This window comes from Chiloscyllium punctatum, chromosome 9 (assembly GCF_047496795.1).
Source record: "Chiloscyllium punctatum isolate Juve2018m chromosome 9, sChiPun1.3, whole genome shotgun sequence".
Lineage (NCBI taxonomy): Eukaryota > Metazoa > Chordata > Chondrichthyes > Orectolobiformes > Hemiscylliidae > Chiloscyllium > Chiloscyllium punctatum.
In genome coordinates, this window is record NC_092747.1 from 3,261,525 (window position 1) to 3,286,447 (window position 24,923).

Below are 24,923 nucleotides of genomic sequence, written 5' to 3' on the forward strand. Positions count from 1 at the left end.
TTTTGTGTGGGCTGCCTGAGTGTCCCTCTGTTCAGAAGGACATGGAAGATATAGAATGTGGGGAAATAGATGGTGACATCTAGAAACTATCCATATTACAGAGGAGGAAGTGCTGAACATCTTAAAATACATAAAGGTGGATAAATCCCCAGGATCCGATCAGGTGTTTCCCAGAATTTCATGGGAAGCTAGGGAAGTGATTGCTGGGCCCCTTGCTGTGATATTTTTATCATCAATAGCCACAGGTGAGGTGCCGGAAGACTGGAGGTTCGCTGATGTGGTGACAGTATTTAAGAAAGGTGGTAAGGAAAAGCCTGGGAATTGTTGACCGGTGAGTCTGACATTGGTAGAGGATGAGTTGTTGGGGTGAATCCTGAGGGAAAGGATTTACATGTATTTGAAAAGGAAAGCTCTATTTCAGGATAGTCAACATGGCTTTGTGTGTGGGAAATCGTGTCTCACTAACTTAACTGAGTTTTTGAGGAAGTAACGAAGAAGATCGATGTTGGCAGAATGGTGGACATGGTCTTCAGTATTGGCTCGACGGTAGGAGACAGAGAATCATGGTGGAGGGTTGCTTTTCAGACTGGAGGCCTGTGATCAGCAATGTGCCACAAGGATCAGTGCTGGATCCACTGCTCTTTGTCATTTATATAAATGATTTGCATGTGAACATAGCGGGCGGGTATGATTAGTGAGTTTGCAGATGACACCAAATTTAGTGGTGTAGTGGACAGCATAGATTACTTCAGAGTACAATGGGACCTTGATCAGATGGGCCAATGGGTCGAGGAGTGGCAGACTGAGTTTAATTTAGATAAATGTGAGGTGCTGCATTTTGGAAAGGCAAATCAGGGTAGTACTTATACACTTAATGGTGAGGTCCTGGGGAGTGTTGCTGAACAAAGAGACCTTGGAGTGCAGGTTCATTGCTCTTTGTAAGTAGAGTCGCACATAGATAGGATAGTGAGGAAGGCCTTTACTTATTTGTTAGCACATTTAGGAGTTGGGAGGTCACGTTGCGGCTGTACAAGACATTGGTTAGGCCACTTTTGGAAAACTGGACTCAATTCTGGTCTCCTTGTTATAAGAAGGATGTTGTGAAACTTGAAAGGGTTCAGAAAAGATTTAGAAGGATGTTGTCAGGGTTGGAGGGTTTGAGCTATAGGGAGAGGCTGAATAGGCTGGGGCTGGTTTCCCTGGAGCGTCGGAGGCTGAGGGGTGACCTTATACAGGTTTATAAAATCATGAGGGGTATGGGTAGGGTGAATAGTCAAGGTCTTTTCTCCAGGATAGGGGAGTCCAAAACTGGAGGGTTTAAGGTGAGAGGGGAAAGATTTAAAAGGGGCCTAAGGGACAACTTTTCCATGCAAAGGTTGGTGCGTGTATGGAATGAGCTGCCAGAGGAAGTGGTAGTGGCTGGTACAATTACAACATTTAAAAGTCATCTACTTGGGTACATGAATAGGAAGGGTTTGGAGGATTGGGCCAAATACTGGCAAATGGGACTAGATTAATTTAGGACATCTGATTGGCATGGATAGGTTGGATCGAAGGGTCTGTTTCCAAACTGTACAGCTTTATGTCTCTAAGCTCAGTCGGCTTGGTGAGGGTATCCACTTCTGTCTGAACACCCTTAATTCATAAGCTGCACTTGCCACATTTTCTAATGACAAAGCCATTGTAGTGCCTGTTTGAACTCTAATTGAACTTCAGCTATTGGGGGTTTTGCATGGTCACATCATTAATCCCACATACCAAACTGTCTCTCAGCATCTCACCGAGGATTAAATCAAAATCACATCCCAACCTGGTCGTCACTGAAATAACTCCACAAAGGCAGATATCCTGTCACCAAGTTACACATGCCTAGTACCTGACACTGACCCAGCTTCGTCAGAGCCTGCTCCAAGAGTGACCAGAACCTCGGACATTCCTTTTATATCTGTCAGCCTGGACTCCCTTACTGGACTAGATTAACAGCCCAATCAGGGAATTCATATTCAATGAGATCCATTTGGCTGACCTCATTCCAATTGAGAGATAGTGAGGACTGCAGATGTTGGAGATCAGAGTCGAGAATGTTGTGCTGAAAAAGCATGTCAGGGAGCGTCTGAGGAGCAGGAGAATCAACATTACAGGCAAGAGTCCTTCATCAGAAATGAGGCCTATCATCATTCTAATCACAACTACATTGCCATTGACCAGAGACTGAGCTAGACCAGCCATATAAACACAGAGGGTAGGAATGTTATAGCAAGTAACTCCTGACTCTCTTAAAGCCAATCCACCATCTACAAGGCACAAGTCAAGAGTGTGATGAAATACTCCCCTCATGCCTGGAAGAGTGCAGCTCCAACAATACTCAAGACGCTAGACACCATCCAGGTCAAACCAGCCATTTGACTGACCCCTATTCAAAAACATCCACACACTCTTCCACCGATGCTCAGTAGATGCAGAGAGTACCATCTACAAAATGCCCTGCAGAAATTCACCAAAGCTGCTTTACTCAAGTCCAATACTTGTCCATCCCTAGTTGCCCCTTGACAAGGTGGTGGTGAGCTGCCTTCTTGAACCACTGCACTCCATGCTGTTGGGGGGGGGGGAGTATCAGGATTTTGACCCAGTGATGCTGAAGGAATGGTGACATATTTCCAAGTCAGGATAGGGAGTGGCTTGGAGGGGAACGTGCATGAGTGGTGTTCCCATGTATCTACTGCTGTTGTCCTTCTAGATGTAAGAGGTCATGGGTTTAGAAGGTGCTGAGTCTCAGTCACTGGAGCCTAGTCAGTTGGTCGCTTGATCCTGATCAGTGGGTTACTGATTACCAGTCAATGGATCATGGTTAATGGTCACTGCTTCCAAGCCAGTGGGTCACTGGGTCAAAACCACTTGATCCTAGCCAGTAGATTGTGATCACTGGAACTCAGTCACTGCATCTGTCAATGGGCCCCAGTCAGTGGATCTTGTCAGTGGATTACGATCACTGGATCCTGTTCAGTAGATTGTGATAATGCGATTTTGGTCACAGAGTCCTGCCTTGGTGGATCCTGGTCAGTGGATCACAGTCCATGGTCCCATCAATGTTACCAGGACTTGGCCAGTGGATCCCAGTTGGTGGGTCACTGGTTCGCAGCCACTGGGTCTTGGTGTATGGATCCCAGTGAGTTGATCTGGGACACTAGATCCTGGTGAGTGGGTCAGTCGATCTCAGTCAGTGAGTCCATGAATCTCGGTCACTGGGTCATGGTCAGTGGACCCCAGTGAGTGGATCCAGGACAATATATGTGAGTGAGTGGGTCAGTGGGTTACTGGTTGGGGGGTGGGGGGAGGGGGGTGATCCCGGTTGGGGGGTGGGGGGAGGGGGAGGGGGGTGATCCCGGTCGGAGGGTGGGGGGAGGGGAGTGATCCCGGTCGGGGGGGGGGGGGGGAGGGGGGAGGGGAGTGATCCGGTCGGGGGGGGGGGGGGGGGAGGGGAGGGGGGGTGATCCCGGTTGGGGGGTGGGGGGGGAGGGGGAGGGGGTGATCCCGGTCGGAGGGTGGGGGGGAGGGGGGTGATCTGGTTGTGGGGGTGGGGGGAGGGGGAGGGGGGTGATCCCGGTCGGAGGGTGGGGGGAGGGGGGTGATCCCGGTTGGGGGGTGGGGGAGGGGGAGGGGGGTGATCCCGGTTGGGGGGTGGGGGAGGGGGGTGATCCGGTTGGGGGGTGGGGGGAGGGGGAGGGGTGATCCGGTTGGGGGGTGGGGGGGAGGGGGAGGGGGGTGATCCCGGTCGGAGGGTGGGGGAGGGGGGTGATCCGGTTGGGGGGTGGGGGAGGGGGGTGATCCCGGTCGGAGGGTGGGGGGAGGGGGGTGATCCCGGTGGGGGGTGGGGGGAGGGGGGTGATCCCGGTCGGAGGGGAGGGAGGGGGAGGGGGAGGGGGAGGGGGGTGATCCCCCTCAGGCCGCGCTCCGGAGCACGGGCCTCTCTCACTCGGACAAGCGGACAGTGACCAACACTCCCGCTCCTTACCTTTCCCCCATCGCGGGCCTCCCGCCGCCTCGACTCACCGAACACACCGCTCACCGTCCCCGGGAAATCCGGGCCTAACCGCCCTCTAAAGCCCGGGCCTCGAGTTACCTCAACAACAGCGGACACCTGCGAGAGGCCCCCAGCGCCGGCGCCAGGAGGGGGCGGGGGGTCTGCAGTGGGCGGGGCCTTCGGGGGCGGGGGGCTGATGTGGGCGGGGCCTTCGGGGGGCTGCTGTGGGCGGTGGGGCCTGTGGGGGGGCGGAGTCTGCTGTGGGCGGGGCCTTGGGGGTGGCGGGGGGCTGATGTGGGCGTGGCGCGTGTGGGCGGTGCCCGGGGTGGGCGGGCCAAGGGTGGTGCAGGGTCTGGAGTGGGTTGCTTTGGGGGTGAAGACTGGGGGGTGGAGGTATGACTGGGAGTGAGGGTGGTTCCAGAGTGTGGCGCTGGAAAAGCACAGCGGGTCAGGCAGCACCTGAGGAGCAGGAGTGTCAATGTTCCAGGCTTAGGCTCTTGGTCAGAAATGAGGCTGGGAGCCTTGGAGGTGGAGAGAGAAATGGGGGGGGGGGGGTAAGGTAGCTCAGAGTGCAATAGGTGGATGGTGGGGAGGGTAAAGGTGATAGATAGGAGGGGAGGGTGGAGCAGATAGGTGGGAAGGCGATGGACAGGTGGGACAGGTCATGATGGAGGTGCTGAGCTGGAAGGTTGGATCGGGGGTGAGGTGGGGGAAGGGGAAATGAGGAAACTGGTGAGGTCCACATTGATTCCCTGGGGTTGAAGGGTCGAGGTGGAAGATGAGGCGTTCTTCCTCCAGGTGTCGGGTGTTGAGGTGGAGGAGGCCCAGGACCCTGCATGGCCTTGGCGGAGTGGAGGGGGAGTTGAAATGTTCAGCCACAGGGCAGTGGTGTTGATTGGTGTGGGTGTCCAGAGATTTCTCTGAGGCGCTCTGCGAGAAGGCGTCCAGTCTCCCCAATGTAGAGGAGACCACATCGGGAGCAATGGATACAATAAATGACGTGTGGAAATGCAGGTGAAATTTTGATGGATGTAGAAGGCTCATTTAGGTTTTGCAATTCCTGTGGTGGCAGGGGGAAGGTGCCAGGAGGAGAGGGTGGTTTGGGAGGGGTGGGTGTGCGTGGACCTGATGAGGTACTCACAGAGTGCTTCAGAGAAAATTTCTGAGACATCTGCACCACCAACCCCATCACCCCATCAGCAAAACTTCAACTCCCCCTCCCACTCCACTGAGGACAATGCAGGTCCTGGGCCACCTCCATCGCCACTCCTTACCACCCGACACTGGAGGAAGAATGCCTCATCTTCCATCTTGGGACACTACAACTCCACGGCATCAATATGAACTTCATCAGTTTTCTCATTTCCCCTTCCCCTTCCAGCTCAGCACCTCCCTCATGACCTGTCCTATCTGTCCATCGTCCTTCCCACCTATCTGCTCCACCCTCCCCTCCCATTTAACTCTCCACCCACGAAGCTCCCAGCCTCACTCCTGATGAAGGGCTTTTGTCCAAAATGTTGATTTTCCTACTCCTCGGATGCTGCCTGACCTGCTGTGTTTTTCCAGCACCACACTAATCTTGACTTTATTCACACCGTCTAACACTCTTGGTCACCTGCAGAGATTTATTTTTCGACATTCCACTCACACCATTTGAATGATCCTTTGATCTGTCTGCCCATAAATTCTGTGTTCTGTTTGCTTCCCTCTCACCTGACAAAGGGGCTAGGCTCTGAAAGCTTGTGATTTCAAATAAATCTGTGGAATACAAGTTGGTGTCGTGTAATTTCTAACTTTGTCCACCCCAGTCCAACACTGGCACCCCCATATCAGGAAGTGGAGACTGAACAAAAGGGTAGGGCGTGGGAAGATGTGACACTTGAGGAAGGATGTGATTGCAATGGAGGGGGGCAAAGGGGATACACCAGGATGATCCCTGAGATGGAGCGTTCATTTCATTTGGAGGTCAAAGGTGGACCATATCCACAGGGATTCCTTGCACAAGCGATGGAGGGGGAGGGGGGGAGGACGTACTAAATGAGCTGGTAGTGCAGATTGAAATTGGCGAGTACGATGTGGGTCTCAGAGATGTGGCTGCAAGGGGATCAAGGCTGGGAACTAAATACCCATACTCTCAAAAGGACAGGCAGATGGGCAGAGGAGGCAGGGTTGCCTTGTTAGTAAGAAGTGAAATTAATCCAATAACAAGGAGTGATATAGAGTCGCAAGGTGTAAAATCTGTGTGGGTAGAGTTGAGGACCTGCAAAGGAACAAAGATCCTGATTAGAGTTGTTATAGCCTCCTCAAGGGAGTCATGATATAGGGAAGAAAATAAATCAGGAGATAGAAAGGCCATGTTATGATAATCATGGGCATTTCAATGTGCAGGTGGACTGGGGAAATCAGACGGTAACACATCTCAAGCAAAGGAATTTGTGGAATGTCTAGGATGTGGTTTTTTTGGAGCAGGTTGAGATCACAGTGCACTACGGAACAGGCAGTTCTGTATTTGGTGATGTATAATGAGACTTGATTCAGGAGTTCAAGGTGAAGGAACCCCCAGGGGAGCAGTGACCATAATATGATAAATTCACTCTGCAGTTTGAGAGGGAGGAGCTGGAATCAGATGTAATGGTATGACAATTGAGTAAGGGTAACGACAAAGACATGAGGGATGAGCTGGCCAGAGTTGATTGGAAGAGTAGCAATGGCGGGCGTTTTTGGGGGTAATTTGGGAGGCACGGCAGAAACTCATCCCAAAGAGGAAGGATACGAAGGAATGAAACAACCATGGCTGACAAGGGAAGTCAGGGACTGTAACTAGGGATGGGCAATAAACGCCCATTTACTATGAACAAATAAACAAAAAAGTTGGATCTACAACTTTCCGTTTTAAAGTTATGTATTTATCCCTGTTTCTTTGTGTGATGTTTAAATTCTCATGCCAGTGCTTACTGTCTCTCCATGCCAACTTGACTCAATGGCTACATGGCTGCAGTGCCCCTGGTGCAGGGAGTGTATGATTGCACTGCGATGGTTTATACACACTTCTGTGTGAGCTGAAAGGGAGGTCACATATTGAAGATGGGTTGCTTAAAATAGAATAAAACTTCAGAATGGTTCCAGGTCATAATGTGACCATTCTGCCCATCGAGCCCATGTAGTCTGTCTGTGAGAACAATTTAGCTTGATCCACACTCCAGCCCTTTATCTGTAAGTCTGAGGATATTTTCTCTTTAACGCTTAGACAATTCCCTTTTAAAAGCCATGTGTTTGAAGGTATGGGAATGGGCCCACAGTAATTACACATCTGACAGTGTTGTCCTAACACCTCATGGTGTGTGTGAATTAGATATTATCAGAAGCACAGTTTGGATAAATGATACCCCAAATGCCTGATGAATCTGTTCTGGAGCTTTCAAAGGAGATGAACATGCTATAAACAAACCATCTTTATGACATTATCCAATAGATACCTGTGATGTCACCTTCTGAGCTGTAATCAAAATTCTAGCATGTAACAAGTCAGGTATTGTGACATTTCCCTGACCAACTGAATATCAAATCAAGCCTCCGTCCCAAAGGGAACACGAGAACTGGAAGAGCACTGCCTTGACTTTGAGCACTGGTAAGTTCAACCAGCTAAATGTATCGCATCCAAAGTTCTGAAGTGAGGGTCACTGGCCCCAAAATGTCAACTCTGATTTCTCCCCGCAGAAGCTGCAAGACCTGCTGAGCTTATCCAGCAATTTCTGATTTTTGTTGCATAACCTCTCATTCTTTCACCTTGTTAAAATAGTGGCCTTTGAACAAGAAGTTTTGTTTCTTATTTGTTCATGGGATATGGCTGGGCTAACATTTTTTGCTCATCGTTAATTGCCCAGAGGACAGTTAAGAGTCAACCACATTGCTGTGGGTCTGGATAGCAAGGTAAGGATGGCAGATTTCGTTGCCTAGAGTAAACCTAATGGGGTTTTTTTGCCAACCAGCAGTGGTTACATGGTCACCATGAGAATAGCTCTCCACTCTAGATTTTTATTGAATTCATATTTCACAACGTGCTCTGGAATTCTGTCCCCAGAACATCAGCATGGGGTTCTGGCTTACTGACATTACCAAGAATCACAGGGAATGGTTTCTGTTTCTGTCTCAGGTATGTGGGTTAACTTTATATCGATTCAGCATCTCAGAGAGTCTCTTTCAAACAGAAATCAGTTTAGCCGGTCTCATACTCAGCCAGAGGTGCCCATCAGAACTCTGTACACACCTTAATCAGATCCCTCCTCAACCTTTTCTGCTCTAAGGTACTATAAACACTCCCAGTCTCCTCATCTCTCTTCTGAGAGTTGTCCAGCCCAAACAACATTATGGTGAATCTCTTCTGAACCCTCTCTTGTGCAACTATATCCTTCCTATAGTGTGGTGACCAGACTACAGGAATCTGTTTTTGAACTCTCCAGTCTGCTCCCAAGGCAGCTTTAGGTCTTAGAGTGTCCAAGATTCACAAGTACTAAAATGTGGCTTACAGCACTAGCTTGAAAGGTGCTGTCTTTCTATTCCCATACATTTTCCTCTGGCGTCCCCAGAAGCCCATAAGATATAGAAGCAGAATTAGGTCATCAGGTCTGCTCCATTATTTGACCATGGCTGATATGTTTCTCAACCCCATTTTCCTGCCTTCTCCCTGTAACATTTGATCCCCTTTCTAATCAGGAACCTGTCTATCTCTGTCTTAAATACACTGAATAACTTGGCCTCCACAGCCCTCTGTGGCAATGAGTTCCACAGAGTCACCACCCTCTGACTGAAGAAATTCCTCATCTCAGTTCACTCTGAAGCTGTGCCCTCAGATCCTAGTCTCTCCAACTGGTGGAAACATCTTCGCCACGTTCACTCAATCCAGCCCACTCAGTATTCTGTAAGTTTTAATCAGATCCCCCACCCATGTCCTCAGTACGGACCCAGAGACCTTAACTGCTCTTCATACAACAAGCCCTTCATCCTTGGGATCATCTTTGCAAATCTTCTCTGGACTCTCAGGCTGGTACAGTGGACCAACTGTTCAGTGCTAGCACTGTTGCTTCACAGTGTCAGGGACCTGGGTCCAATTCCAGCCTCGGGTGACTGTCTGTGTGGAGTTTGCACATTCTCCCCGTGTCTGCATGGGTTTCTGCCAAGTGCTCTAATTTTCTCCCACAGTCGAGGGACATGTAGGCTAGGTGGATTAGCCTTGATAATGGCCAGGGGTTATAGGGATAGGGTGGGGGAGCTGGGTCTAGATGGGATACTCTTCAGAGGATCAGTGTGGACTCAATGAGCTGAATGGCCTCTTTGCCCCAATACTGTGGGGTCTTAGCTGGCTTAGCAGCCTTCATGTGGCATCTTCTCAAAGGCTTCCTGAAGATTTATCCATGATCCCCTCCTAATTCTCATCTACAAGCTGTCCCTTAGCAAAAACTTCATTTCCCAAACATACACAGATAACACCCAGCCCAACCTCACCATCACCTCTCTCCACCCTTGCATTACCTTCAGTTTTCACACAGTTTGTCTGACATTCAGTGTTGTATGATAGAGGTTCTCCAACTGAACAACGTGAAAACATTGGTTTTGCTCCCTGTCACAAACTCTGCTTCCTGGCTCCCAAATCCATTCCCTGCCCTGATACCAGACTGAGACCAAAACAGGACAAAGTGAAGGCTGCAGATGCTGGAGGTCAGAGTTGAGAGTGCGGTGCTGGAAAAGCACAGCTGGCCATCCGAGGAGCAGAAGAATCTACGTTTTGGACATAAGCCCTTCATCAGGAATTAGACTTGTCCCTGAACCCACAAGCCTCAATCCCAATGAAGGGCTTATGCCCGAAACATCGATTCTCCTGCTCCTCGGATGCTGCCTGACCTGCTGAGACTAAAACAGTCCAGTCTAAACCTTAGTGTCACATTCAAGTCCATGATGACTTTTCAACATTATGTCACTCAGATCCATAGCATCACCTGAGTTCACCTTTATCTCCATAGAATTGCTGCTGGAACCTCCAGCTCTGACTGCTCCAACGCTCTCCTTGCAGGATTCCTCAGTAATTTTACATATTAAAAAAGAACAAGTATGTATCGAGCCCTATTCTCCCACTGCTCCTGTGTTCCCCGACCACATTAGTTGCTTCGATTACAGGATTCCTTTACTGGTGTTTAACTTGCTCTGTGGTTTTGCCTCCTCCCTATCTCTGTTACCTCCTTTAATCCCACAACAGTCCAAAATCTGATTGTTTCATTCTGGCTTCTTGAACGTCCCTGATTTTAAGCGGTCCACCACTGGCACTGGCAATCATGCCATCATCCGCTTGGACCTTCTGCATCACTTTCCCTGATGTTTCCGTGTGTCCTTCTGTACCTTCGCATCAAATCTCATTTAACAAACCCCAATGAAGATTGTTGGCACATTCTCCAAAGCCTAAATAGGTACAAACTGATTCACAAATATTTACTGGAGGATCGAGAGAGGGCGGGATGGAGAAAACCCGGGAGTGAATTCCAGAGTGTGGGGTCCACATAACTGAAGGCACAGCCAGCAATGGAGGATTGATTAAAATTGGGGATATCACAAGAGGCCAGAATTTGCACGGCATGATTGTGGGCCAACAGGAGACTACAGACACGGGGAGCTATGAATCCGTGGAGCTATTTGAAAACATAATCTTGAGAAAATCAAGATGTTGTAGCATACAAAATCTAATCTGCTCAGTAGCCTACTTCTGCTTCTATGTGTTATTCTTTTATCTGCTTTGCTGACAGTGAGCAAGGGAAACAGAACATTTACAGCATAGAATGAGGCCATTCAACATTTATGATATGATATCACATTTTTTTTCTTGATTCTTTTGTGGGATGAGGATGTCATAGACCCGGGTTCAATTCCCGCCTCAGGCGACTCTCTGTGTGGAGTTTGCACGTTCTCCCCGTGTCTGTGTGGGTTTCCTCCGGGTGCTCCAGTTTCCTCCCACAATCCAAAAATGTGCGGGTTAGGTGAATTGCCCGTAGTGTTAGGTGAAGAGGTAAATGTAGGGGAATGGGTCTGGGTGGGTACGCTTCGGCGGGTCGGTGTGGACTTGTTGGGCCGAAGGGCCTGTTTCCACACTGTAAGTAATCTAATCCTTAAACTACCCTTTGAACTGAGTGGCTCGCTCAGCCATTTCACAGGATAGTTAACAGTCAATCACTTGCTGTGGGTTTGGAGTCACATAAAGACCAAACCAGGTAAGGATGGCAGTCCCTTTCCCTAAAGGACATTCATGAACCAGATAGATTTTCCCAACAATCCACAATGGTTTCATCCCAAATCTTTTATTGAATTTAAGTCCCACCATCAGCCGTGCGCATTCCATTCAAATCTGGATCCTGAAATCGTTACTGAGATCTGTGGCTTACAAGGCAATTGCCTCCTCCTTTGGTAATAGAATGAATATTTCAAATCCAAAATCTCTTTTCAATTCGATGAGTATTATACTCTCTACAAAGGCTGCCAGGCCTGTTTCTCTCATGTTTCCACGTGGGGTATGGGGGCCGACAACAACCAATTATCAAGGAGACTTGTTTTAAATTCCTACATTTTATTATTCAAATTTAAATGCCGCCAGCCACCATGGTACGATTTTGACCCACGTCTCCAGAAACAGTTGCCTTGTTCTCTGGGTGACCAGTCTGGTTGAATGACTTGAGATAAAACTTCCTCCAAGTAAAACGTGGAAAAAGGTGGGTCACTCCAGGAGGGAAATGGACTTTGGAACCGTGATGGTACACTTTATAAATCAATTGTGGGACATGGGTATCACCCATTTCTTGTCCATTTCCTAGTTTCCATTGACAAGGTGGGATTGAGCTGCCTTCTGGAACGGCTGCAGTCCATGTCCTGTGGATTGACTCACAATGCCCTTAAGGAAGGAATCCCAGGATTTTGACCCAGTGGCAGTGAAAAAACAGACATATATTTCCAAGTCAGGCGCAAAAGAAACTTGTGGGGCTGAATAGCCTCCTCTCCTCAGTGTAGACCTCCTTTAGACCACTTGTGGGAATTGCCCTTTTAAGGGGCGTGGTCACGACTGGCGGGACAAACTCATCAACACCATCATAGGCCGGATTGTTTGACATGCGTCATCATAAGGGCGGGCCCAAGTCCCAAAGCCAATCAGAATGGCAGGCAACGGCTGATTGACGTGAGGGACCCGGTGAGGGGGGGCAACATTGACCGGGATATGAGCAGGTGGGGACCGACGCTGCGATGTTTCATTACTGACCCCCGCCTAGAATGACAGTTGATCACAGATTATGTGCGCATGGGGATCAGGCTGAATCGAGATGATAACCGGTCGCTTGAAATTGTTGTCGGCGCGAGAAGCAAGAAAGGGCTCGTTCCGGACAATTCGCCCTCATTGACCTGCGGACGGCGCCTGCGCTCTGCACCTAACCTGGCGTTCAGCGCCTGGGCCTGACTGACATGTAAGATGACCAATGGGATTGTGGATATTACGGGAGGGCGTGGCTTCCGTTCGGGAAATAGCCAATGGAACGTGAGGACACTGTCCATTTCCGGCATATCCGGGGCCTCAGCCAATGCTTCCAGGGAACCCGTCTGACTGACAGCTGAGTTGCCCAATCGACAAGCACCGCCCCTGATTGATGTGCCGGCGGCCAATCAGTGTGCATAGTGGGCGCGTGTCGTGTTGCAGTTACGTGGGCGGGGCCTGGCCTAGTCGTACGGTCGAAGCTCTGGCATCCAGGGGGCTGCTTGAAGTGCGTATCCAGGACGGAGCGGGCTGGCTGACTGACTGAGCAGGGGGAAGGATTATCAGAGTTGGCGGCGGGCGGTGAGTGAGGCCTGAGCAGGTAGGCCTGAAGGCCGCTGTCCCCGGGGCGGGGTGAGGACGGGGAGGGGGAACGGCCCAGCCTGGGCCTTGGCGGGTTTCAGGGGAATGGGCAGCCGGGGGGTTGGTTGTAGTTACCGGGGGTCCGGGGGGCGGTGTGGGGTGTAGGGTGTAGGCCTCCCGGGGGGGTCTCACGCACATGTGCGTGTCTGGGTGGACGGTATCCTCCCTGGTATCTGGGTCATCCATGAAGGGGATGGGCCGAGTGTCCTCCTGGTACCGCGGTAATGGTGTTTATTTGTATGTTGGTGTGTGTTGACTGTCAGGGACAGTGAGCCAGGCTGGCCTCCTTTTACACAGCTAACGGCAAGCTGGTTGGGATGGACCTAGAGAGAGACCAACCCATGGTTTGGAGATGCTGGTGTCAGCCACAATCACCTGATGAAGGGGCAGCGCTCCGAAAGCTAGCGCTTCCAATTAAACCTGTTGGACTATAACCTGGTGCTGTGTGATTTTTAACCAAACAAACTCAGCAGCTTTGACTGTTTCTCTCTCCACAGAAATTGAGCTAACATTTCAATCTTGGGATTGCAACAGCGTTGGGAGTCTTGGATATCGAGTGTTTAGAAATGCTGCTATGATCATGATTTGGAGATGCCGGTGTTGGACCGGAGTGTGCAAAGTTAAAAATCACACAACACCAGGTTATAGATAACCCGAGAATGTAACTTTTTTAAAAACACTAATGTGATCAGGCAGTCATGAACGAGAAATCATGCGAAACAGACTTACTTCAGTTTTTTGATATGGTAATCAATAATGGACATAATATTTGTACTTCCAAAAGGCACTCCATATAAAATCAGACTTTAGACTACTTAATAAGGTGAGAACCCATGGTATTGGCATGGATAGAGGATTGAGGTAAAAACAATGACTGCAGATGCTGGAAACCAGATTCTGGATTAGTGGTGCTGGAAGAGCACAGCAGTTCAGGCAGCATCCAAATAGCTTCGAAATCGACGTTGGAGGATTGTCTTGTGAGTGACCAGAGTTTGAGTACCGGGTGTGTTTTCAGCAGGACTGTCTGTAACTGGTGGAGTGTAAAGGGAGCCACAGTGAGTTATATTAACGAGGATGCTGAATGCACTTTAGCCAACTTTGTGATGGCACAAAAATAAGTGGAATAGCAAGGATGAGAGAGTTTGCAGGGGGATGTATGCAGAAAAACTCAATGGTTATAATGTAGGAACATTTGAGGTTCTGTGCTTTGGCAGGAAGAACAAAAGAGATGAATATTATTTAAATAGAGGAAGACTGTACAAACTGCAGCACCAAGGGATGGGCTGGGGGTGGGGTTCTTGTACATGATTCACATGAAGTTGAATCCCATTGAAGTTCAGTGGGTAGTAGGGAAGGCAAATGGAACGTTGTCTTTATTTCAAACAGAATAGCATATAAACTTAGACTTTGCTGAAACTGGCCAGGGTGCTAGTCAGACCCCCAAAGCTGAATACTCTGAACAGATTTGGTCCCCTTATCTAGAGAAAGATATACTGACATTGGAGGCGGTCCAGAGAAAGTGCCTCAGTGGTTAATGGAATTTGGAGCAAAGTTTTTTTTTAATATAATCTGTTTTTCTAATCAACCTTATACAGAGATGTTATTACCACTGAAACAGGTGAGACTTGAACAGGCCTCTTGGCCCAGGATTAGGGACACTTCCACTCTGCTCCAAAAGGGGCTCTTGTAGCAGAGCAGAATTCTCTGATATATACAGAACACTTGTTTACACACAATGCCAACTTGAAGGACTGAATGGCCCCACAGTATCCCTCCTTGAGTAGGGGCAGTTATGTTCACCTGAAGTATTTGTCCTGTGTAAAAAATATTCCTCAGTTAAGGTGAGATTACCAGGTAACTTGTACCTGACTGCCTCACTTCTGAAATGAGTTAAGGGGAGATGTGCACGTTTGAATTGTACTGCCCATGACCGTTTGTAAATATGCCCTTGCCATTTGATTTTTTGAGCTGTTGGCTGTGATCTTTCTGTCCTCTAAAGTTTTATGATGAGTACCTCCAGTTAACCAACATTAAGATTGAAGTGATTGCCTTCAGTCCCTGCTACAAATTCCATTTACATGTTGTGACTGTGTTTCACTCCTGGTCTCTGTTGATGCTGAAACAGTCTGTTCACAGCTCTGATGTCGGGTTTGCCTCAAAGCCCCATTCGGGAGAAAGTGAGCACTGCAGATGCTGGAGATCAGAGTTGAAGAGTGTGGTGCTGGAAAAGCACAGTCAGTCAGGCAGCATCTGGTCTGGTTTATAAAATCATGAGGGGCATGGATAGGGTAAATAGGCAAAGTCTTTTCCCTAGTCTGGGGGAGTCCGGAATTCGAGGGTACAGGTTTCGGGTGAGAGGGGAAAGATTATAAAAGAGACCTAAAGGGCAACGTTTTCATTGCAGAGGGTGGTACGTGTATGGAATGAGCTGCCAGAGGAAGTGGTGGAGGCTGGTACAATTGCAACATTTAAGAGGCATTTGGATGTGTATATGAATAGGAAGGGTTTGGAGGGATATGGGCCGGTTGCTGGCAGGTGGGACTAGATTGGGTTGGGATATCTGGTCGGCATGGACAGGTTGGACCGCAGGGTCTGTTTCCACGCTGTACATCTCTATGACTCTAAATCTCTCTGAACATGAAGTTTACAATTTTCATGCCTTTATTTAAAAAAATCTGTTTTGTATTCTTGCAACCAATGTGAGTAATATGTGTTATCTCGCAATATGCCACTTGGTTGCCTACTCGTTTAACTGTCTATATTTCTTTGCGGCCTCTATCCCCTTCCTGCCTACATTTCCATCTAGCTTCATATTGTTTACTAACTTGGGTGTGTTATTTTCTGTCGTAAGTCATTTGTACGGTGTAAAGGTTTGTAATATGTTTTTATTTTGGAGCTTAGATTCTCCAGGGGAGGTTAAATGTATTTGTTTTCAGTTCTACGTAGGTGCCTCTTATTCGTTTTTGCAGCATTTGGTCAAAACAGCCCTCCCAAGAAATCATACAACTAAAGTTGTGCCCTAGCAAACTTCCTGGTGAGATAATTATTGAAATCTTTACTGACTTAAGGTTTGCATCCCAGAGACAGACAGGTGGAAAGGAGCCAGAAGCAGATCCCATTCAGAGAGTAAATATTTTTACCAGCAGGAGGGCAGCTTAGTTTGCCAAGACGACCAAACCGTCTGGGTAGACAGGTTGGGAAAAGCCCCAACTCGGTGAGTTAGTGTGTGTGTGTGTGGTCTCAGGGAGAGACTGAGAGATGTGCAGATACCTTCTGGTGAAGTGAGAAGTGATCGTTCACCTGGGTCGGGTTTATGGAAAGGATGTAATTGCACGTGGGGTTAAAATGTTCTTTTGTGTTTTGCTGTTTATGGTCACCTCTTCCCAAATTGTTTCTCAAGCATTGGTTTTCTTTACATGTTCTTTTGTTAAAACTACATTGGCAGTTTTTTGTGTGTTTGTTCAGTAACTCATCACTCAGGCAAAAAGACCCCACTGGTCCACCAACTAAGTCTATCCAGTATTGCCAACAACTGATCGCGTTGATTGTAAATAACTGTGACAACAGCATTGATCTTTACAGCATCCCACTGGTCACAGCCTGCCAACCTGAACATACTCACTTATGCTGCCTGACCATTAACCAATCCTGTATCCATGCCAGTGTTGGTCACATATACTCCCCACCCAAAACCCTTCATGAATCCTTATTTATTAAGCTGCTCCTCTGGCACTTCTATATTCAAAGAGGTACAGTAGTTTAATCTACCCCCTTCTTAGGCATCCTCCAGGTTTGAGCTTAACAAACAGAGCCAGTGTTTGGAGAGGATGAATCCTGCTGGTTGGGCTTTTCCATGAGGCAAAGGGAGAGTTGGTCAATATTTCTCATGCCCCTGTGCAGTGGCATTCTGTTGATGCTTTGAGTTTCTGATATCTCTCCCTCGCAGTTTGAGAGGACTGATTTCTCTTGGTCTGTTTTCCTTTACAGTTGCCTGCGGTCTTGGTAATCTGGCAAGATGTTTAATAAGTCACAGTTTGGCACTCCCACCTTCGGCAACACCAGTGGATTCACTACTTCAGCGTTCGGGCAGAGTAAGTTGGCTCTTTCTGCATTTTGTATTTTGGGAGGCGGGGCAGTTGAGTGTTGCTTGGTCAGTGACTCATCACCAAGACAAGCCCCAAAAGCATTTGTATGCCACCTGGTTTGAGATTGAAGTGATGATTTAGAGCATGTTGAGTAAGGGGCAGCAGGCTCCCCACCCTGAGAGACCCCACTGACCATGAATCAATGAGACTGATCGCAGTGTTCCTTGTCAGCTATACTCCCACACGGCTATGCAGCAACGTGGAAACCACTGGACAGATGTCTTGGGCTATTCCTCCCGAGATACTGTGTGCATGTGCTCCTATTTGGCATGTTATCTCTGCTCTCTGAACTGAACAGGCATATTACAGCAAGAGGAACAATAGCTCACTACACCTCCAATGACAGTGTTAGTCCTCAGTGACTTATCGACAATGGCACCTAGGTCCCTAGAAGTAATCTGCAAACAAGATCCCATGTGTTTTGACTCGTGTGCTCTAACTTGGCACGAGATCTCCACAGGAGCTCTTTCCAGAAGGTCTGAGATGTGATTACACATGTTGCTAGCTATTCATATATTTGAGTAAGGACCCAATACTACTCCCAGTAGCTGCTGTCTTGATCCGTCATTTAAATTATCCCAGACATCAAAACTGCTCTACTATTCTAAAATCATGGTGATCTTCAGCTTTCCTCAACTCTCCCCGTCCATATGTTTTCATTCTCTTAGTGCCAAAATCTATTACGTTCCATCTTGAATATTCTCAAACTGAACAACCTCAACGCAGCCTCCAGTGAAAAGTTTCAAAGGTTTACCACTGAGTCAAAAAAATTCTCATTATCTGTGTCCTAAATCTTGATATTGTGCCCCTTATTCTTGACCCTGTCGCCAGGAGGAAATGGCCTCTTGTCAGAAACCCTTTCAGAATTTTGTACGTATGGAGATTTTTTTCATTTTTCTGAATTTCTGTGTGTAATAAGGGCAGCTCTCTTGGTTATTAAACTTCCCTGCACCCTGTCTCTCAGACAGATTTATCCTTCCCTGGGTCAGGGGTCATTAACGCTCTGCATTGAATACTATTCAAATGTTGCGGTCTTCGAACATTCCAACCTGAACGCATTTTTATTGATTATTTTTATTTGAGCAGAATTTCTGCTCAAATGTATTGAAAATAGAAGTATAAGTTCTCAAATGACCTAACTGGAGTTTCTGAATTAGTTCAGAAAGTATGCACGAGACTACGTGACTCCTGTTACACTAAGCTCATTATCGCTTCAGCAGCAGAAGTCCGATTCAGTTGACCATTTCAGTTCTGAACGCTGTCCAGGTAAAAAGGAGAGAGAGGCCACAGCCTGTATCATGGACTACGGCAGAAAGTCAACAGTATTTTTTCACCTTCCCTCTTTAGGGGTGATATGAAAGTAAGAATGCTCCTAATCCTTCTGGTTCTTCTGTCTATTAGTGTAAATCTGGTGACCGTTTCTACTCATCTGTCAAAGCTTACTATTAAAGGCCTCTATTCAAATTCCCCTTAAACCTCTTTGCTTGAGGAGAAACAACGTCAGCTTTTTATTTTCTGGATTCCTGACAGCAGAGGGTTTGAGAGTTCGACTCCTTTTGAGGATTGGTTGACGGAAGTGAGCCAAGAGGTTTGGGAGCAAAGTGGAGCTACAGTCATTTTTCAGCCACAACCTTTTGGATGATGGAGGAGGCTGGAGGAAATGTATGGCACCCACTTCCCATCTCTTATCCATCACTGAGTCCCTCTCACCAGTAACCTAAATCGTTGTGATTTCCTGCTTTTCAGATACTGCAACTCCAGGGTTTGGTGGATTTGGTGCGGCCACAGCTGGATTTGGTACAGCCACCAATACTGGTGGTGGACTCTTTGGTAACACTCAAAACAAGCCAGGTACGGAGTAAATTCTCATTTGATTGTTCCCTGCTAACCTTCAGTTGGGGTATATTTAATTGTGAATAAAATAACCTTTCTATAACATAGGATATAGGAGCAGGAGTAGACTATTTGGCCCTTCAAGCCTCCTCCACCATTCAGTATTATCCAGGCTGATCCTCTATCTCAAAATCATATTGCTGCTTTCTCTCCAGACCTCATGATGCCTTTAAAATCTAAAAAATGGTCTTCTTGCAAAAATATTGAGCAACCTGGCCTCCACAATCTTCTGTGATAGAAAGTGCCATAGGTTCACTCCCCTTTCTCCCTGAAGAAATCTTTCCTCCCAGTCCTACACTGCATTGTGAGACTGTGCTCCCTGCCTGTAGATTCCCCAACCAATGGAAACCCCCTCCCTGCCTCTAGTCTGTCCAGCCCTCTTAGAAATGTGTGTTTCAATCAGATCCCCTCTATCCTCCTCAACCCCAGTGAGTACAGACCAAATCAGATCAATCTCACCAAAGGACAGTCTTGTCATCCCCTGTGAACCTTAGCTGTGCTCCCTCCACAGCAAGTATATCTTTCCTTGGGTAGTGAGGTCTGACCTGGACGCCGTACTCCAGGAGTCTCACCAAGGCCCTATATAACTGCAGTAAAACATCCCCTTCCTAACTCACTAATGTCTCCAACAGCCAATGAAGGCCTTTTGAAGTGAGTCACTGTTGTAACGTTGGTGGCACAAAAGGGTCAGTCTGAATACAGCTCGGAGGGAGGCCTTCTGTACTGTGTTGGCCCTCTGAAGGAGCAGTTCATCTAGTGCCACTCCCTACTTTATCCCCAGAGCCCTGCAAATAGTTTGTCATCCAATTCCCTTCTGGAAACCTTGATTTGAATCTGCCTCCATCACACCCTGGGGCAAGTGCATTGCAGATCCTAACCATTTGCTGTATGAAACATTTCCTCTGCTTGTAAGACTGAAGCCCAGTGTGCGATGTGTACTGAAGGTTAGGGTTGGGTATATTATTGTTTGTGATATGTACAAACGATGTAGGTGTGAACATAACGGAATGATAAGATGGCTGGCTGGTTAACCATAAGGGGGACATTCTTGGGCTACAGGGAGCTATAACAGATTGGTTAGTGGGCAGATCAGTTGCATTTGGAGCTTAACTAAGGTAAGAAGTGGTGCACTTTGGAGGCAAGAACAAGACAAAAGAGTACTCGATCTGTACTCAGGACACAAGGAAGCTTCAAGGAATAGAGGGAACTTGGGGTATTTATCCACAGATTCCAGAATAGGTGAATAGGGTAATTCAGGCAGATGGGACACTTGCCTTTATCTCTCGCGACTTGGATTAGAAGAGCAGGGAGATTGCATTGGAGCTGTACAGGACTTTGCGTAGGCCACAGCTGGAGGACTGTGTGCAGTTTGGGTCTCCACATTATAGGAAGGATGGGGTTTGCTTGGGCGGGTGTGCAGAGGGGGTTCACCAGGACGTTGCCTGGGATGGAGCAGGTTAGTGACCGAGAGAGGCTGGATAGGCTCAGGTTGTTTTCTTTGGAGTGGGAAAGATTGAGGGGCAACCAGATAGGGGCATAGGGTGAATAGGAAGCAGCTGTTCCCCAAAGTCTAAGCGTCAATAACAAAGGGGCATAATTTTGAAGTGAAAGGAGAGTGGTTTAGAGGGTATTTGAGGATGGTGGGAATCGGGAGTGCACTGCCTGGGAGGTAGTTGAGGTGGGGAAACCTCCAACCTTTTAAAAAAGCACTTGGCTGAGCATTGGAAATGTCATTACATTGAAAACTATGGACCAAGTGCTAGAAAGTGTTCAGCTACGAGTATATTTTTGGTGGTACAGACCTGACAGGCTACTGTATGTTTGAGACTTGTTTTGTCAGTTACCTTACATCTGCGCGCTCATTTGGGGCTGTTCTCCAATCTGTCCAGGTCCAAGTTCCTTGTTCCTAGAACCATTGTTCCAAGTCTGACAGCCTCTCCAATGCCTCCACACCAAAGTGTAGAGCCCAGAACTTTACAATACTCCGTCTAAAGCTGGACTAGTGTTTTTATACAAATTTAACATAACATCCTTTATTTTATGCAGGTTTAACATAACCTGCTTATGTTGGTTGAGGATTAAACTTTCCAAGGGACACAGCAAATGGAAACTACATCAAATTCCACTTAAAAGTGTGTATGATGGGATTGCTTTCCCTATTTTTCCTAAAGATATTGTGTTAGCCTTGTGTTGTGGATGGAACTCTTAGAGAGCAGACTAAGTAAGGATGGCAAGGTTTCTGCGTATCTGAACAGGATGGGATTTTGCCAAGGTACCAGCTGTGGATGTGGGTAGAGAGCTTGCGTTGAATTTCCTGTTCCAGAAATATGGTGTCTCAGTGCAGTCAGTGGAAGCTCACTGTCAGAGGGACTGTCGTTTGGATGAAATATTAAAGCAAATTCGCGCGCTCTTGCGCTCTCTGAGTGGATCGAAATGGTATTTTTCTGGTGCTCTAATCAATATTTACCCCACAATCAATTTCACAATAAACTGACCACTTCTGAAAATACCAGAAGTGACTACAACTAAGTGTTGTGAAGCACTTTGGGCCATCTTCAGATTGAGAAATGCTGTATAACCCCAAATCCTTTCTTTCTGATGATGAAACTACTTTGTTACTCGCTTTGAGCACAGGCCCATCATTTTGTTTCATTTGTTAAACTATCATCTGTCTCCCTGCAGGAGGTCTGTTTGGCTCCAGTAGTTTTGGACAACCAGCAACTTCATCCACCAACGCTGGCTTTGGTTTTGGCACGTCGACGTCCAACAGCCTGTTTGGGGGCACGAGCACCGGGGGCCTGTTCTCCAATCAGCAGAGCAATGCCTTCACTCAGAGCAAACCTGCTGGAGGCTTTGGAAGTAAGCACTGCTTTTGTCAGATTTCAGCAGCAGAGCAGGCAGGTTTAATGTCAGGCTTGATCTCTTCATGTCACCTGGTGCTGCATTTTCAGCTGCACAATCTCTCCAATTAGCATTGGGTTAGATCTTCCTTTGAGCATTATAAGTTGCATGCCAACCCTGGTGTGTTTTCACTATCAGTACAGCAACCTTTCCTTAGGGAGACTGGATCGTCACCATTTAAGTGTCAGATACAATATCGTGTCCCCACAGTGTGGAAACAGGCCCTTTTTAGCCCAACCAGTCCACACTGACCCTCAAAAGAGTAACCCACCCAGACCCATTCTCTTTATCTTATACTTACCCCTGACGAATGCACCTAACCTACACATCCCTGGACACTATGGGTAATTTAGCATGGACAATCCACCTAAACCTGCGCATCTTTGGACTGTGGGAGGAAACTGGAGCACCCAGAGGAAACCCACGCAGACATGGGGAGAAAGTGCACACACCACATTGAGTTGCCCATGGCTGGAATTGAACCCATGTCCCTGGCACTGAGAGGCAGCAGTGCTAACCACTGAGCCACCGTGTTCACAATAAAAACAAAAATGCAGCACGATTATGGGAATGCAAATGAATGCCAAGACACTGTCTCAACACGGTCTGCCATGAGTTCAAGTTTCAATCCCAATCCAGGTGCTTATCACTGGCCCCAAGCTAACACTGTCTATGCAAAACTGAGGGAGCACCTCACTGTCTCTCCAAGGAGATGTTAAACTGAGGCTCTGTATGCCCCCTCGGCTGGATATAAAAGATCCCACGGTCACTATTTTGAAGAAGAGCATTGTTGTGCTCACCAGTGTCTCAGCTAATATTTGTTCATTTATTTCATTGTTGTTCATGAGATCTTGGAGAGTGCTCCTGAGATGTCATGAATGAAACAACAGGCATTTGAAGTCCCCTTTGTTGTTTAAGTGGTTCCAGGAGCTGAAAGTTCCTGGGTACTGCCCACTGCAATAGCACTGTCTACTCAGCTTCCATTGGCCTTTTGTCTAAGGAGCTGAGATCACCAAAGAGCAGCTGGATCTTATTCAGGAGGGGACTTAACAGGGTGGATGCTGAGAAGATGGAGCCCCTCATGGGAGAGACTGGAATAAAAGGACGCAGTTTAAAAAGGAGTCTCCCTTTAGGTTGGAGAGGAGGAAGAATTTGATTCTGAACATTGTTAGTCTGAAACTGTCCTCCATAGAGAGTAGTGGAGGTGCATTAGTCAGGTTAAATATAGGGTATGGCAATGGGTCTGGGTGGGTTACTCTTCGGAGGGTCAGTGGGGACTTGGGCTGAAAGGCCTGTTTCTGCACTGTGGGGAATCTAATCAGTATTTTTAAAATAGGATGGGTCCTTGACAAAAAAGGGAGTCATGGTTATTGGGGTTAGTTGAAAATGTGGAATTGAGTTCAGTCAGCTCCGCTACGATCTATTGAATATCACAGATTTAAGGAACAAAACATCTTATCCAAGATTTGCATGTTTTAATGGTTCATGTAGGATGGGTCAGCGGAGCGAGTATGAGAAGAGCACTTGCTATGCTGTATAGGAGCACCACCGAATGTTTTTGGTGGGTGTGGACCAGTTTGGGCCAAAGGGCCTGACTGTGTGCTGTAGGACTCTATGATTGTGTTTTATTTTTGTATACTCCAGGGACTACAGTGACTCTACATTCTTGCTTTCAGGTTTTGGAGCCAGCACGACAGGAGGTGGCCTGTTTGGGACCACCAGCACTGCCTCGAATCCTTTCGGTGGGACCTCTGGAACCTTGTTCGGGGGAACCACCTTTAGCACTGCTGCTCCTACGGGCACCACGGTTAAATTCAATGTGAGTATGATGGTGTTGGTAGGGTTGGGCTTACACCAAGGCAGAGTAGGAAGCTAACAGCCACATCACTCTGAGAATTTGGGCATTTCTGTATTGTCTGCCTATTTGAATAATCATTGTGCCTCAACTGGTGTTGGATTGAGAGTGGGAAAAGAGTGACCAATGTCAGACATTCGGCAGCTCTGCCAGCCAGCCATGGACATAGATTTGAGCTGGCAACTTCAGTCGGCAAAACTGGTTTCTAAGTGAGCTGTTTACAACCTGATTGTGGTTGGTGGAGGGTTTGGAATTCAGCCCCTCTTCTCATGCAAGTGCTGTGCCGTATTAACACCGCTGTGTGGTTGTGTTTTGTATTCCTGTAGCCTCCAACAGGCACAGATACAATGGTGAAGTCTGGAGTCAGCACCAACATTAGCACCAAGCACCAGTGTATCACAGCCATGAAGGAATACGAAACCAAGTCACTGGAGGTGAGAACTGTTGTGTGGGTGGGTTTTCCTTCCTTGGTAAGATGAGCTTGTGTTACCCGTGCCTAGTGTTATAATTACTGCAGAGACCACTGGTGTTTTAAAAGAAAGGGATCCTGGGGTACCAACTGAATGAAAAAGTGACACCCTGCCCATCAGTTTTCTAACTTTTATCATAATGAACCGACTAAAAAAAATTGCAAAAAGGCAGTAGTCTTTAAATAGTCAGTGTAGCAAAGATGTGCTTTTCATAGTTACAAGCACTTGTGCTACATTCCATAGAAATGTTCTACCATACACAGCCCACGAGTTTCCGATTCATTCTTGGATGCACAGGTTTTCTTGTTTCCCAAGTGATACATTTGGCCCTTGAGTCACTTTCCCAAGCAGGTATGTTCCATCTGAAGACCTCAGATAGATTTGATGCTCAAACAGATTGCCTGTATAGAGCTTTTTTACCCAGGTTCACGATGTATTGATGAGTCACAAACCCCAAAGATTTCCTGTTCAGACCCTTTAAACAATCTGACTCTGGTAAAACTGAAATGGCTAGAGTATCTCATCCACCTACAGCGCTGCTCTCCCCAGCTTCCGCTCTCAACTGTTTACAATAAGTGTAACACAGCACTGTGGTCTCTGTTCTGTTCAGAATAAGGTTTACTGCTTTTTCAGCAAGATCTGTTCTGAATTGCAGGCTGAGGCCATTTCCAGTTGATCTCCATTTAACTGTTTGTTTACCCTATGCCTTGTAACTCTT

At 47.5% G+C, this 24,923-nt stretch overlaps 2 protein-coding genes across 3 annotated transcripts in view; one reads left to right on the top strand and one right to left on the bottom strand.

The window, feature by feature from the left end:
• The window catches only part of pgap2 (post-GPI attachment to proteins 2), a 46,118-nt gene extending 41,923 nt beyond the window's left edge, over window positions 1-4,195 (bottom strand). For both annotated transcript variants that reach the window (XM_072576707.1, XM_072576706.1), the window contains exon 1: window positions 4,013-4,195. In XM_072576707.1, the coding sequence (XP_072432808.1) occupies window positions 4,013-4,023 (11 nt within the window). In that variant the 5' untranslated portion in view covers window positions 4,024-4,195. The remainder of the gene's footprint in view (window positions 1-4,012) is intronic.
• Window positions 4,196-12,755: 8,560 nt separating this feature from the next.
• The window catches only part of nup98 (nucleoporin 98 and 96 precursor), a 71,621-nt gene continuing 59,453 nt past the window's right edge, over window positions 12,756-24,923 (top strand). Inside the window, exons 1-6 of the mRNA XM_072576640.1 lie at window positions 12,756-12,881; window positions 16,929-17,032; window positions 18,833-18,937; window positions 21,662-21,838; window positions 23,557-23,699; window positions 24,062-24,169. Of these exons, the coding sequence (XP_072432741.1) occupies window positions 16,957-17,032; window positions 18,833-18,937; window positions 21,662-21,838; window positions 23,557-23,699; window positions 24,062-24,169 (609 nt within the window). The 5' untranslated portion in view covers window positions 12,756-12,881; window positions 16,929-16,956. The remainder of the gene's footprint in view (window positions 12,882-16,928; window positions 17,033-18,832; window positions 18,938-21,661; window positions 21,839-23,556; window positions 23,700-24,061; window positions 24,170-24,923) is intronic.